The 14,978-nt window shown below is 29.9% G+C and overlaps 7 protein-coding genes across 8 annotated transcripts; 3 read left to right on the top strand and 4 right to left on the bottom strand.

Annotated features, from left to right (window-relative positions):
* Positions 1-542: 542 nt before the first annotated feature.
* Positions 543-1,594, bottom strand: LOC123273845 (the record flags this gene model as incomplete). The annotated part of the gene is given in 1 exon segment (XM_044741319.1): positions 543-1,594. A coding segment is annotated over 1 exon segment (1,037 nt), but the record flags the coding sequence as incomplete, so codon positions are not given.
* A 150-nt stretch (positions 1,595-1,744) lies between these two features.
* Positions 1,745-2,767, bottom strand: LOC123273847. The gene is made up of 2 exons (XM_044741321.1): positions 2,663-2,767; positions 1,745-2,584 (listed from the first exon to the last, which is right to left on the bottom strand). The coding sequence occupies exon 2, from the start codon at positions 2,429-2,431 to the stop codon at positions 1,745-1,747; it is 687 nt and encodes a 228-aa protein (XP_044597256.1). The 5' UTR covers positions 2,432-2,584; positions 2,663-2,767.
* Positions 2,768-3,471: 704 nt separating this feature from the next.
* On the top strand, positions 3,472-4,349 carry LOC123273846 (39S ribosomal protein L18, mitochondrial). The gene is made up of 3 exons (XM_044741320.1): positions 3,472-3,781; positions 3,867-3,980; positions 4,060-4,349. The coding sequence occupies exons 1-3, from the start codon at positions 3,588-3,590 to the stop codon at positions 4,295-4,297; spliced, it is 546 nt and encodes a 181-aa protein (XP_044597255.1). The 5' UTR covers positions 3,472-3,587; the 3' UTR covers positions 4,298-4,349.
* Positions 4,350-4,708: 359 nt separating this feature from the next.
* LOC123273844 (tRNA selenocysteine 1-associated protein 1) lies at positions 4,709-6,787 on the bottom strand. Its single transcript, XM_044741318.1, has 5 exons — positions 6,577-6,787; positions 6,141-6,338; positions 5,282-5,604; positions 4,980-5,179; positions 4,709-4,881 (listed from the first exon to the last, which is right to left on the bottom strand). Exons 1-5 carry the CDS (start codon positions 6,616-6,618, stop codon positions 4,757-4,759), a joined length of 888 nt encoding a protein of 295 aa, XP_044597253.1. The 5' UTR covers positions 6,619-6,787; the 3' UTR covers positions 4,709-4,756.
* A 53-nt stretch (positions 6,788-6,840) lies between these two features.
* LOC123273843 (KICSTOR complex protein kaptin-like) lies at positions 6,841-9,144 on the top strand. Of its 2 annotated transcripts, XM_044741316.1 has the most exons (8): positions 6,841-6,974; positions 7,313-7,532; positions 7,624-7,886; positions 7,971-8,137; positions 8,238-8,404; positions 8,465-8,549; positions 8,623-8,914; positions 8,995-9,144. In XM_044741316.1, exons 1-8 carry the CDS (start codon positions 6,957-6,959, stop codon positions 9,082-9,084), a joined length of 1,302 nt encoding a protein of 433 aa, XP_044597251.1. In that variant the 5' UTR covers positions 6,841-6,956; the 3' UTR covers positions 9,085-9,144. The 2 variants fall into 2 exon arrangements, with proteins under 2 accessions (XP_044597251.1, XP_044597252.1); XM_044741317.1 differs by lacking the exon at positions 6,841-6,974 and having other exon boundaries at positions 7,376-7,545.
* A 157-nt stretch (positions 9,145-9,301) lies between these two features.
* LOC123273849 (transmembrane emp24 domain-containing protein 2-like) lies at positions 9,302-10,286 on the bottom strand. Its single transcript, XM_044741322.1, has 3 exons — positions 10,062-10,286; positions 9,630-9,970; positions 9,302-9,550 (listed from the first exon to the last, which is right to left on the bottom strand). Exons 1-3 carry the CDS (start codon positions 10,186-10,188, stop codon positions 9,401-9,403), a joined length of 618 nt encoding a protein of 205 aa, XP_044597257.1. The 5' UTR covers positions 10,189-10,286; the 3' UTR covers positions 9,302-9,400.
* A 307-nt stretch (positions 10,287-10,593) lies between these two features.
* LOC123273850 (60S ribosomal protein L12) lies at positions 10,594-14,581 on the top strand. Its single transcript, XM_044741323.1, has 4 exons — positions 10,594-10,756; positions 11,079-11,152; positions 11,348-11,753; positions 14,539-14,581. The coding sequence occupies exons 1-3, from the start codon at positions 10,720-10,722 to the stop codon at positions 11,732-11,734; spliced, it is 498 nt and encodes a 165-aa protein (XP_044597258.1). The 5' UTR covers positions 10,594-10,719; the 3' UTR covers positions 11,735-11,753; positions 14,539-14,581.
* Positions 14,582-14,978: the final 397 nt, after the last annotated feature.

The following is a 14,978-nucleotide window of genomic DNA, read 5'->3' as shown; positions in this document are numbered from 1 at the left end:
GATTCTGAATTGTCGTCGGAGGATTCACGCTTCTGTTGACTAGGTCCGGCATCCAGAAGGTTTTTTCTCATTTTGGCACAACTACTAGGAAGTGGCCTTGGCTCTCATTCAAGTGTGCCAGAACTTTTGTAATCAGACTTGGAGGAGGAAATGTCCAGGCGAGCTTAATCCTCCATGATCGACTGAAGGCATCTGTGAATGCAGCTGAGCGATCTTTGCAGTCCCGGAAGGCGTACTTTTTTGACCACCGCCGATTTGGCTGAGGTGAATAGGTCTGTTTCTGAAGTACCCCATCTTTTGAATACCGCCTCCGTGGTCTCTGGTAAGAGGTGCCACTCCGGTAGTGCTTTCTTTCTTATTAATCGGTCTGCAATCCCGTTGTACCTTCCAGGAAGGTAAAAGCTGACAGAGTTATTTTTAACTCGTCGAACAGGGAAAGGAGTTGGGATGTAAGTTCGTACAGTTCCAACGACCTCGTTTGTAGCAGTACATGGGCTTCCTTTAGGAGGTGGACCCGCTGCTTCAGCGCCTAATATACTGCCAGCATCTCCTTCTTGTTGGAGTGCCATCTCCTTTGTGTCACTGACCAGTTTCCTGACATGTAGATCCCGTTCAGTTGGGCTCCCCAGCCCTTGTCGGCTGCCTTCATCGTCAGGAAGTGTGTTACCTTGCTTTTGTGCTGAGGTGAACACTGACTCGAGGCTTCCTTCCACCAGGATAGATTGTTCTGAATCTGGTTGTTTATTCGAAGCCTCTGTCGAGGGCGGTTCTGACTGAATGAGTCGAGAACCGTTGGAGATGACGGCAATGGAGCTGGCCGCTTGAAATTACGAAGCTCGCAAAGTTCAAGTGTTCCAGAAGACTCTGAGCCTTCTTTAAGGTACAACTTTGATCCTTTACAACTTCCTGGATCAGGGTTTGGATGTTTCTGGCCTTGGATGGAAGCCTTATCACACCGGTATGCGTGTTCCATGCTATTCCCAGGAAATCTGACTCCTGGCAAGGCTTTAAGATGCTTTTGTCCCAGTTGATCTGCCAACCTAGTGAAACCAAAAAATCTATTATCATTTATACCTGCTCTAACAATCTGTTCCTGTGCTGGCAGGCTACCAGAAAATCGTCCAGGTATACTGCCACTCTTATGCCTTTTGAACGCAGTAGCTCTGCTACCCAGTTTGGCACCGAGGCAAACACGTACGGGACAGATGAGAGGCCGAATGGCATGCACGTCATCTGTAGGAGCTCTCCTCTGAAGTGAAGGCGTAGGAGGAAGCGGCGGTGTGCTCCGGCCACTTGAATGTGGAAGTGTGCTTGTGACATGTCTATTCGCACTAGCCAGTCTCTCAATTGTAGAAAATCTGAAATCTTTGAGTGGGAAATTAGCTGAAATTCCTTTACCTCTACATACCTGTTCAGGTTCTGAAGGTCGAAGATAGGATGCCAGCTTCCATGGCTCTTCTTCACCAAGAACATTTTCGAAACGAAGCTTGGTCCCAGGTATGGGACCTTCTCCAAGACACCCTGTCGTAACAAAAGTTCTATCTGCTCTGCCATCTGGTTTGAGAATGGCGTTTCGCATCGAGTCTCTCCAATTGTTGGACAGAATTGGTTTTTCTGCAAATGAGATTCGGAAATTTGCTATAATATTTAATATTACCTGTGGAGCATCCTGACTCTTCCATTCCTCCGCAATTTCGGCTAGCTAGCTAGCTAGCCCCCTGAGAATTGTCTTGCTGCCATATAGTCACCTGCTGTCTTTCTTACGAAATGTATTCGACTGCTTAAGCTTGGCTGAATCCTTCTTGGTGAATATTTTTCTGTACTGTGGCCTGGCCTGGTCAAGTCTACTAGTTGATGTTTGAGAAGCTCTCAGTGTGTAGGAGTTATCACGTCTTGGAATCCTGCTAAAACTGTTAGAGCCGCTCTGCTTACCACTGCTGTGTGCCGGCTTTTTAAACCAGGTCTGCGCGACTCCTAAAGAAGTAATTAAGGAGGAAAGCTTTTCCTTACCGAAAAGGTACTCAGGACTAAGAGGAATTCTCTTCAGCGCTCCTTGAACCTGTTTGTTCGGTGCCTCATTAATTATCCTCTCTCGTCTCGCTTCAATATAAGAGGCCCTCTTTCCGCAAATTATCTGTAACATCTTTTCAGAATTACGGAAGGTTTCCGATTTTTCCCCAAAGTTTAGGATAAACATGTTTATTAAATCTTGAGAACCTATACCATATGGATACTGGTTAGCCCATTCGATTATGTCCTGCGTCAATACTGCGTTAGCTAGACCTGCTAGCAACCGCTCGGTTGACTGTTGATAGTCCTTACCTTTGTCTAGGTAGCAGAGCTCTTCGTTGACCTTGAGCTCTGTGAATCCCGGTGAGGCTGAAAATTCTCTAAGAGTATCGCCATACCTAATGTCTTTCCAATCATCCATCTCAAACCTCTGAAGCCCTGATAAGGTCTGTAGTTTTGTCGGATCAGCCTGAACTACCTTCTTCTTGGCGTTAACCTCAGCCTTGTGTTTACCCAGATCTAGGATGTCACTTAGTGGAGGTTCTTCCGCGGTCGATTGTGTGTCCTCGTCCCTCTGAAAATGCAAATTCACTAGGTGTTGAATTTGTCCCTGTAATGCTCTCATTTGCTCGCGCATCTCGTCGTACTGTACAAGCTTAGGAGAGGGAAAATCATCTTGGTCGCCGATAGATCCGTCTCGCTTTCTCTTATCGTTCTTTGTCTTGTCGTTCTCCTTGTCCTCGACATCCCGCAAAAGATATTATTTCCTTGTCAAGCTGATATCTTTCTCAAAAATGTGTTTTTCACCCACTATACACTAAAATACTTTCTTTTTCTCGTGTATTAGGATTTATTTCACTTATTTAATGTCTAAAACTTTGATTATAATTTTATTTCTTTTTTAATACAAAAATGGACGACTATTGTAGTCGAAAGTACTCAACGCTATGACGTGAGACGCGGTCAATCCCGCGGTTGAGGTGATCACAGGGGCAAAGAGGGGTAAAGAACTACAACAAAGTCAACCAGATGGCACGTAAGTAGGACGACTAAAGGTAAGTACACAACAGCTTCTCTCATAGGGATGCCGTGTATCGGACGGAGGGATATAATATAAATTTTTTGATAATTCATTATATTTAAAAATTGATATTTTAAAATTAATATAACTATGACAGTAAGTTGTAAGTACACAAATAATTTCTCATGCCTCCCCAAGCGGCACAAATTTTTTTTTGTTAATGTTTTGTTGAATTTAAGTTAACGATTATTAATTTTTTAACTTCTTGTTGATTAAAATCTACCAAAAAGTCAACATTTTTTTTTGTGACGCTTGGGTCTGTGTATTTAATACCGCTAGAAGCGCATGCGCATAAATAATTTTGTCTAAATTTTGTTTTCACGAGATTTGTAATTCTAACCTTTAAAATAGGAGTTAAACTGTTGTTATAGATAATTTTAATACATATTAATTGTTTGCATTCTTAAAAATCATAAATAATTATCAAACCAATAAGTTTTTTGAAGTGATAAGTTTTCTTTTTAGGAAAAAATCTGGCTGAAAACAATTTATAACAATGAATGTAATTAATCGTTTACAATTGTTTAATTTCTCAAAAATAAACATAAGAAAAATACAATCAAATGCAACACTTGTTGATAATTGTCAAAATGTTCATAATCGAAATCCTAGAAATTTGGAATATTTACGGATTGCACACCGACCACACGGTTATCATTTAGAAAGAAAGATTCCATCTTATTGGCACAAGTAAGTTACTTAATTATTGAAGGCGTTGTAATAGAAAAATTTTTTAATTTTTATTATAAGTTTTTTTTTTATATTTAAAATCTAGGTTGACTCTTACACGTTCAATAAAATACGTAACTTTTGAGGTAGAGCATTTTGAAAATGGAGTTGTTTTGAGTGCATCAACTAAAGAATGGCCAATAAAGAAACGATTATACAGGTACGAAATAAAAAAATATTTTATGTATATAAAAAAAAAGTTGTTAAATAATAATAATAACATTTTTGTTATGTTTCAGGTGTCAAGATAGCGCGGCTTATATAAACCTTGGCCGTGTATTAGCCCAAAGATGTTTGGAAAGTGGAATATTATTCGTTCATGCGGATCCCGATTTACCAGATTGTGAAAAAACAAACTTAGCATTGCAACAATTAATTAACGAGGGTATTTCACTATCTGAACCATTACGCTATATTCATCCTAATCCTTGGGATATTAACAGACCCGAAAAACCATGGGAAATTCATGAAAATTAATTTTATTTTGTAAATTACGATTATTAATAAACACTAGTTATTTTCTTTATAACTAATTCTATTAATATTACATTTTATATTCGTTAACTCAATTTTTATTAATTTAAACACTTATTAGTTAAGAAAATAACAAAAAATTAAAATCAAATTTGTCATTTAAAGTCTATGAAATTGAAAATTTATTCAAGGGATTTCACTTTGGTATTTTTACGGTGTTTTAGAATATATGTATTGGTATAAAATAGAAATTGATTAAAAATTTTTTAGGCAATGCTTTAATAATAAGTTTAGATAATTAAATTCTCTTATCAAAATTAAATTTCTATTACCAATACAAAGTAAATTATTTTAAGAATTATTGAATAAAATTAATTATTTGTCAGTTATGGCAATAAAGTGCGACTTCAACTGTTTCAATAAGAGGAAATAATAATTTATCGAATTACAAAAGTCAGGTTTTCAATAACATAGTTCAAGTGTATCACAAGGAATCCATTTAGAACTTTCTAATGCATCCCACATGTTGTAATCTTGCTCGATGATCTCACGATTGAGTTTATCGCAGTCTACCGGGAGTGAGTGCTCTAAAAAAACAATAATTTATACCATGATTATGATTGAATATTACATAAGTAGTCAGTATTTTATTTTCGTATATAATTATTTTATTTAATAAACTTACCAATAAGTTCAAGTTCATCTTCTTCAGGTTTCTGTTCAGAAACATATGCACCATAGACATCAGCAGTTGGTTCACTTTCATAGTAACCCTGTTGCCATGCACTATAGCTATTCCAATACGATGAGGAATCATAATAGTTATATCCATCTGAGCCAATATTTGTCGATGAATATTCCGATGATGACTGGGGTGGAGTTGACCTATAAATAAGAAGGAAAAATTTTAAAAAATATTCTTCTCAATTATTCTAGAGCCTTTTCGATCAATTAACCCCATAAAAATACAATCAGTTAATACTTTACCCTGGAAGTTTGTTCCATGGCCTAGGGACAGCGTTGCATATTTTCAAAGATTTTGTTCCTAATCCTCTGTATCCATTCATCGCAACTAAACTATTTTTTTGTTCCTCCTCATTAGCAAATCTTACAAATCCATAGCCTTTACTAAATCCTGAACTGTCTAAAATAACTTTAGCAGTGCGTATAGAATTGTATTTAGCTGCAAATGCTCGATACAATGAATAATCATCAACATCCGTTGATAAATCACCAACCCAAATACTGAACTCACGATCGGCAGCAGGTTTTCCTGTAGTACTTGCATGATTTAGTCGAAATCTAACAGTCTGAAATAAGTAATAAAATTTAAAATTTAATTTTATTAAAAATAATCGTCACTCGTGTTACTTTATTTCTATAGAAATAATATATGTAATTAAGAGAATAAGGAAAATTTAGTCTCTGGCGTATTTATATGATAGAATGAGTTTTTTTAAATTAAATTCAGTATTATTGGAAATTTTGTATCACTAAATTTGGTATCATAAAAAAATTCTTGACAAGAATTTGTGTCTTTTCACGATTTTATATATTTGTCAGAGATATTCAATTTTTTATATTAAGTTTCTAGAGCAGTTTTGAATAGTTTGTTAGTTTTGTAAATTTGTTTTATCCGCTAAATTATTTGTAATTAATCCAGTTATGGTACTATTATTTTTTAAAATATATTTAAAAAGTACCCAAACGATTTATAGTGTGATCATAAATATCAAAAAATCATTAAGTCAAAGTTTTATTATTCCTAATCCGTGAATCTCGGCAGTCGCATAGTGACTGCAGGTTTGTTAGTTGTAATTATTAAAATTACAAAATATCAACTTACCGGGTTAGATCCTGGAATTATTTTACCGTTTAATTTGTGCATCGCATCAAGTGCCATTTCGTCGGTTGGAAAATGAACAAAACAATAACCTGCTGGTTCACCAGTGTATCTGTTTCTCATCACTTTAACTGTCTGTGGTTGTTCACCCATTTTATGAAAAGCGTTCATAATAAAACTTTCAGTCATATACGGTTCCAACTAGAATATTGATACAAATTAATTATTTAAAGTTTTTAATTAACATTTTTTACTTACAAAATAACAAGAAAATATTCTCAACATCTTTAACCTATAAATTTAATTTTTATCCAATTAAATTTTCAATTTGTATACAAGTACATTATTTAACTAGATAAAAAATCATTATAAAATATTTTTCATAACATAGCAAATTTAACTATCGGGATAATAAATAATTATAATTTTTTGTACTTACACCACCCATCCATAATTGGCATAAAATCATAGGGCCAGACATTTTATTATTGTTTGTCTAATCTTTTTATTGCCAAAATTGATAAATATATTGATGAAGATGGCTATTTGATTTAATTCGCAAATTTGTCTCCAATATTTTGCTCCACCGGTATATACTTTTGTTTACAAGCAATAATAGTAATAATAACAATCAGTTTGTAAAAAAAAAGTACTGATTCGGCACTAGCGCCATCTCATCACAATTTTTTTTTATTCTTATATTTACCGATAATAAATTTAATTTTCAACATTTTTTTATAAATAATAAAATATGAATATATTTTTTCCTGTTACGTCAATGTAAATAAATAACAGTCTAATTAATTTTATCTCTGCAGTATGACTGAACAAATTCAAGTAAGTAATGTAAAATTCATATTTTTGCAAAAATAATAAAAATATGATTAAAATATTAACAGATATTTGATAAATTTTAAGATTTTTTTTTATAAATTATTTAATTTTAAAAAACTTTTTATTTATTACTTCTTTGGAAATTAAAATATCTAAAAAGGCAATGATTAAAAAATATTTATCAATAATGATTTATTTTTTTTTAATAAAACCAAAAAATAATCAGATTTCCGTTAATTTCAATACTATAAAAACCACTGATGAATAAATTATTTGAAAAAATGAAAATATTTGATTGTGCATAGAAGTATTAAGAATAATAATTATTTGTAATTTTACAGGGTGTCAATAAAAAGTTGGGAGCTTTAATAAATATTCATTGGTTTCCATTAACTTCGCAGGGCAATGTTTACTCCATGTCAAAATTATGTTCACCTTATGGTACTAATAAAATATTAGTTGCTTCATTGAAAAGGAAAATATTTTCTTGTGGATATCAACCGACTAATAATAAGATTCTTCGACCGCATGTTAAAGAATTATTATTCACTTACATACCGAGTAATAATAAAGAGTAATTTTTAATCTAAAACAAAATATATATAGTGTATTGCAATATTTCATAAATATTTATATTTTTATAAATTTTTAGGTGGTGCAGAAATAATTTCTGTCGATGCATACAACAAACATCACTCTGATGAAGAATTTGTGATAGGAATAACAATTATAAAGCCAACCAACGAGGGCAGCGTTGAAAGATATCTAAATATTTATTCTGAAAGCACAGGAGATGGAGAAAATAATGAAACGTCAATTGAAACAATTGCTCAGAATTGTCTTACTGTTGAGTTAACATATACTCCATACTTGTTGTTTCATACGACTATACATGATGATGAAATCGGTGAAGAGGTTTGTAATAATTTGCGTTCACTTTTTTGGCCAAAATTTTTTCTTATTTTATTAAATTTGATTAATTGTTTATCAATTCAACAGGTTGTTTGGCTTATTTCTGGTAGTGATAATCAATTACACATGATTCGTGAAGATAAGTTGAATCACGGATACACGGAATTTCCATTGGACAAATATTTTCCTGAGTTGATTAATTTACAAACTATTGTTTTGTGGATTAATGTTTACTACTATAATAATAATAAAAGGTTTGAAATTGAATTATTGATGTTCTACTATTGTACTTATTATTGAACTAAAATTTTTTTTTACATCGGAAATTCACTTTATATTAATTTTTATTTTTAGAAGATTGACTGCAGTATCCTGTGAGTGTGGCTTAGTTAAAGTATCGTTAGTTGACGTAGAAAATAAAAAGAAATTAAAAGAATGGATTCTTCGTTACGATCGACCTGTGTCAAGAATACAAATTTTTTCACAAGATAATAATTTGTCTGACCCATTTTGTAATGAAGGTAATTTTTATTTAAATTCGATAAAATTGTATTTTTTTTTAATTTATCATTGATTTTTAGATCTTAGTAAGAAAAGAGATGTAAATATGCAACCCAATTTAAATATTCTTATTGTTAACTCACTAGTTCCATCAATAGTTTTCACGTAAGTTTATAATTTAAAAAAAATTAATTTTTTATGAAAATTTTAACAGGTACATAATTTCACATTTTTTTAGAGATATTTTATCCCGTGGTATGAAAAAAGAAATTATTTTACAAACAGGTGATACCACAGATTGTATTTTATCATCTTGTGTTGCTGACATTAATATGGATGGCAAAAATGAAATATTGTTAGGAACTTATAGCCATGAAATATTAATATTTATGTGTAATAATGACACATGGTCTTTGATAGATAAAAAAAAATTTGATTCACCGGTCCATTCGATCTGTTATTTAGATTTAACTGGTGATGGCGTTAAAGAATTAGTTGTACTGACGCAACGTGGTGTATATTTTTTACAGGTACTTATTTTGTTTTTTTATTATTTTTTATTTTTACTCTATTTTATCAATAACAAAAAAAAATAATTGTTTTTATGTAGCATGAACCAAAATATACGGATGATTTATGGAGAAAACGATTTGAAAAATTTATAAAACAAAAGACTGATAAAATGATTGACAAAAAGTGACATGATCTACAAAATAAAATCTTCAAGATGAATTTATTAATTATTTAAAATTATAACTATGCAAAGTAAATAAATATAATATAAGTATATTTCTTATATATGTATATTTCTTATGTATATTTCTTTAATAATAAATTTTAATTATTTAGTTAAGAAAAAATTACAAGCAACAAGTAATTAATGGCGGGTAAATTATTAAGTTCAGAACTTTAAATATTCACAAATTTATAAATCATTTAATTAGAAATTTGCAATTTTATCGTGATATTATATTATAATAGTTATTTGGTGTTTATACAAAAATTTTTTTAATTTATTATACAACCCTTCTCACTTCAAAGAATCGTTTAAGATAAAATATTTGACCGACAGTCATAGCAGCTAATACAGATGCTTCGAAAATTGACCATAATACCACACGGAAATTGGTACTTTCGTTGATAGCTCGGTGATTACGATCACGTACCTGCAATGATAACATAAAATATTATAATTGTGATTTTATATAAATAATTATAATTATTAAAACTAATACTAATACATACCAGCATATACTCTTGCTCATTCTTAACGTCACGTAAACTATTGCCTAAGTCAGTAATCATATCATCTAATTTACGATGATTAACAGTTTCTTCGTCAGTTGGAAGGTTTTCATCCTTATTTTTGGCAGGCTGGTGAATATCAATGTTAAACATAACATCTTTAGGTGTCATTGTACTTTTTTTATTGCTAAAACAGTAAGTATAACGTCCTTCAACGTTAGCAGCAAATGTGTATTTTCCACTTCCTTCTTGTTCACCTTCATGGATAACATTCCCATCTGGTCCAACAATTTTAACATCAATATCTAAAAATCCACCTTCTGCAACTTCAAACGTTACTCCTGCAAATAATAAAATTTAAGAATTTAATAATCATTTGAACTGTAATTGTAAAATAAGTATTGGTAAAAATGATTATTGTGAATGACTAACCCATCTTGGCATCTTTTTCTATTTTTTCAAAAAAACATTCTTCTGCATGTGCATCTACAGTTACAGTATAAGCATGTGCACTGTAAACACCACATAATAACAATACTAAATTAAATAACAATATCATTTTGATATTTTTAAATTAAATTATTATTTTACACGTATCTGTCAACGTTGATAATAACAAAATTTGCCTTTTAGTCTACCCTCTAGTGCCACGTACGTATGACCGGCGTGAACAGTGATCAACTGTAGGGAATTTTGGACCTTTCATTTCTAGGAACACTTTTCTTTTCCCTAGTTATATTGTCAAAATCAAAAACATTACTCAATAACCGTTTTTCACAAAATAAAAATTAATTAAAAATTGTAAATAACTTTTATTAAAACAATTTATTTTACATCAATATTGTCGGTCTTAGGAATTTTGTAATTGTTTAAAAAACAATTCAAATTTGGTCGTGAAACTGATTATTTTTTTAATTTCCCGGCATAATAGCGCTGCTGTGTGACATCTCTTTTATAACGTGCCTATTATACACGACTATAATTCCTTTCTCGTGTGGTGTTAAGCGCGTGAGGTGCTATTTAATTTCGTTCAACGAAATCTAGATACATCGCTTTAATAATTAATATAATTATTGAATAAACAGCCAAAATGCCACCAAAATTTGATCCTACTGAAGTAAAGAAAGGTATTTTTATAATTTATCATTTTTTTTTAATTATAACATATTTTTCTTAGTAGTTGAGGTTATACCATGCTGTTTATCAAACAATACTAATAATGAGAAATACCTGGTGATTTTTAGAAATTTTTTAATAAATAAATTATAGGTAGAAAAAATTATTCGTAAAATTCTATCTTTAAAAGCTCTTCAAAATTAAAAATAAAATTTTTTAAAGATAAGTTTCTAGACCTAGTTAATAATTTATAAACTTTAAAATCTAAAAATATTAAAATGTTTACTAATTTCAATGTTATTTTTTCAACTAATTTTTTTTAAACAATTTCAGTATTCTTGAGATGTGTAGGAGGAGAAGTTGGTGCCACATCTTCACTTGCTCCCAAAATTGGTCCACTTGGTTTGGTAAATATATATTGATAATAAATTTTTTCCATTTTTGTCATTAATTACTTACACTGATTATATTGTATATAATCTAAAATGTTAAGTTTTTCCTTGATAGTTATTTCATTGGAGTGAATAGTCACTTCCTATTTAATTATTATTTAAATTAATTTTTATATTTCAAAGTATTCATTGGTTCAATTAATTTTTTAGTCTCCCAAAAAAGTTGGTGACGACATTGCCAAAGCGACCAGTGACTGGAAGGGATTAAAAATTACCGTTCAATTGACAATCCAAAATCGTCAAGCAACTATTTCAGTTGTTCCATCTGCTGCTTCGCTAGTCATCAAAGCCCTCAAAGAACCACCGCGAGACAGAAAGAAGCAAAAGAACATCAAGCACAGTGGAAATTTATCTCTTGATGATATCATCGCAATTGCTCGTACAATGAAGCCACGTTCTATGTCCCGTAACTTAAGTGGGACCATCAAAGAAATTTTGGGAACTTGCCAATCTGTAGGATGTACTGTGGAAGGAAGACCACCCCACGATCTTATCGACGATATTAATGCAGGAGAACTCGAAGTTCCAGAAGAATGAATTAAATACTGATTATTTTGTAAGTATTGGACCCACGGTTGGCTTTCTATTATTGAGCTAAGTATTTTCATTTATGAAAGTAAAATTTATATGAAAATTTATATTGATAAACTTGAAAATTTCGAAAATCAATACTAATTAATGATGTTTAGTTTTTGACAAATAAGTCGACATTATAGAAATTTCCAATTTTTTTCTTTAAATTAAAATTTAAGGTAGTACTACCGTTATCGCAAGAGTCAAATCCTAAAACCTATAACCTTATTTGATTAACGTAGTAGATTTACCGATACTAAATCACGTTGGAGAAAGAGACAGAGATAAATTTTGAATGTTTTTTATTGAAAAATATTCTCATATTTTTGGAAGCCATACTGATTGTTATTAAATATGTTCTAAATGTTATTTTCTCTCGTTGTCTTGATTTTTATAAAAATCTGAACGTCCAGTTTTGTGAAATGAAATATCTGTTTTATATTTTTTTTTTTTTTTTTTTTTTTTTTAAGTTTAGTTTTTGAATGTGTTCACAATAAGATTAAATTCCATCTAATTTAACTCTTTATATACCCTGAAAAAAAAATTTACTTGAATCAAATAAATAATTTTGAAGAAATTCATCTTTTCGATTTGAGTAGATAAATTCTTTAAGGTATTACCCTCGCGACTTCCGTCGTCAAAAGTTTATGCTAGAGTGTATGGTACACATACTGGATAGTCAATACTGACAAGCCTAAAACTTTTTGCTGTTTATGTACTTATTTCAGCCAATCATGAACGAGAAACTGATCGTTTGAAAAGTCTGGCAACACTGCGTGAGCGTTGAGACATTTCTCATAAAAAAAGTCCTTGAAAAACGACAGAAATCTCTAGCAAATATGAAAATAACTATGCAAATAACAACTCGAAAAAAATAATTGACAATAATGTTTTGTTTTTTCAAAAAAATCAGTAACTAATTTTTTTATGTTGATGTATTAACTAATTTTAAATTTTAGTGTTTTTTTTATTTTTTCATCTGACTATTATTTTTATAACTTATGAAAAATTAATAAATATTATATTAAAATTGATAACTTTTTGAATTTTTATAAATATAGAAAAATACTTATTTTCATAAAATAATCATTATTTTTTTTAAATAAATAAAATTAATAACTATAATATCACACCTAACGTAAATTAAACTTTTCAAATTTGTCAGCGCATGCGCGCCTCATACTTCTTTCGCGGCTCACAAAACTTGCGCTGTTGCCACAGCTTTATTAACGTATCCCCTCCTCGGCTAAAGTCTGGTAAATTTTTCATTACTTATTAATAAATATCTCTGAAACTGTGTGGTAATTATCAATGAAATTTTTTTTTTTAAATTGCTTAGTTGTTAGTTAACGTTACTCTAGTTTTTTAAAAAGATCCTAAGAAAAGTTTCTGAGATATAAAAATTTTTGTAGGTAAACTTTTCGATATCCCGTATACCGTAATGTATAAGAGCGTTCAAAACTCAAACTTTGAAATTAAATATCTCGGAAACTAGACGGTCAAAAATTCTCAAATTGCGTCAATCGATGCAGAATTATATAAATATTAACCTGCCAAAGTTTAAAAAAAATCCTAAGAAAATGACTCTGGCGAGGGTAATACCTTAACCAAGAAATTTTTCATGGTTTCAATAAATTTTATTTGATTCAAGAATTTTTCTCTTGATTAAATTAGATCTTTTTTTGATTATTATATATAATTAAAATATTCTAAAAATAGTTTTATTTATGATCAAATTAAAATTTTTTACACTAATATTTCTAATTTTTTTAGTTTATTTACTTTTTTTTTTTTAACTGGATATTTATTTGTGAGTAATCCAAATAATTTATTGTAAAATTCAATTTTGAAGAGTAATTGCAAAAGAAAAATTTATTAACTATTTATAATTAAAATTTTTACTGTGATTTTTTATCTTAAAAAAATAGACATCCTTTATTAGTATTGTGGCCCAAGTCATTGTAATTACTAGTAATTAAATTACTTTCATAATGAAAATATTTCATACGATGTGTAGAAATTGTGCAAGCTGACAATTTTGCTCACTATTGATAAATTTTTGAGATCGCTTTAATATATTAAACAATATTGAAATACGAGACAAATAAATTTATCAATAAAAGAACACTGGGTTAAAATTTGTAGTTCTTGGTAATATTATTTGTCTCTAATTGTTTCTAAAATTGCATACTAAAAATTAAAAACAAAAACTACACGACCAGCGTTTATTAGTTTGATACTGCTTTTAAAGTTCTTGCACTATTTCTTCGATAATAGAAAGTTTTAACTTACGGGTTCGTGGTCGAAGTTGGCATCTCATCCACCTGATGGGCATTTATTGAATTAGTGATTTTTATACACTTCATTAGCATTTTTGATATTGAATAAAACTTTATTAATGATCGCTTTAAAAAAAAATCGTGAATTTTTAAATAACCATCTTGGTGACATTGGACTTGATCTTAAAACTTCAAATTTATTTATTTTTTTTTTTTTTTATTAAAAATGCTATGAGACTAAGGAACTATTCAGTTATGCTATCAGCAATTTTTGCCGTTGAGGAGTAAACCTCAATAAAAAATCACAATAATTGTTTAACCTCTGTGTCAATAATTATATGACGGTGTTTTTCCGTTATTTCTAATCGAAATTATTTTATTAAATCTTTTGGCTTTTAAAGTTCTGGTTCTTGACATTATGGTTAATTAATTGAATTTTTTAGTGAAATATATTGTTCTGATTATTTTTTTTTCTTGTAATGTTTTCAGATGATTCTGGGAGTTTTGGAAAATAAACATTTGAAAAGTTAAATTTGTTTTTTTAATTATTTTTAAACTAATCCTTAGTTTTTTTTTTAAGTGTTTTTGAATCGTATACAAAACTTTTATTTGTAAGTTTTAGTTAAAATAATTATTAAATTAAGAAATGTGCGTTAAAGGTTTTTTTTTTTTTTGCGTTTGAAAATAACGTTTGTTTAAAGTTTAAATTAAAAATCGGTATATTAATTTATTACTTACTAATCAAATTTTAGTTAATGAAGTAAAATATAACAGTTAATTTTAATTAATACAAAATATAAATTAATCTTTTTACTTATTCAAAGTTAAATTGAAGATAATGAAATTGAGAAAAAAAATTTTAGTAGAATAAAAATGTAAATAATTTAAAAATAGATTCGAATTCCGTAACATTTCTTAATATAAAGAAT

This window comes from Cotesia glomerata, unplaced genomic scaffold (genome assembly GCF_020080835.1).
Source record: "Cotesia glomerata isolate CgM1 unplaced genomic scaffold, MPM_Cglom_v2.3 scaffold_145, whole genome shotgun sequence".
NCBI lineage: Eukaryota > Metazoa > Arthropoda > Insecta > Hymenoptera > Braconidae > Cotesia > Cotesia glomerata.
Note: the sequence above shows the minus strand (reverse complement) of the source record. Positions and strands in the feature narration are given on the sequence as shown.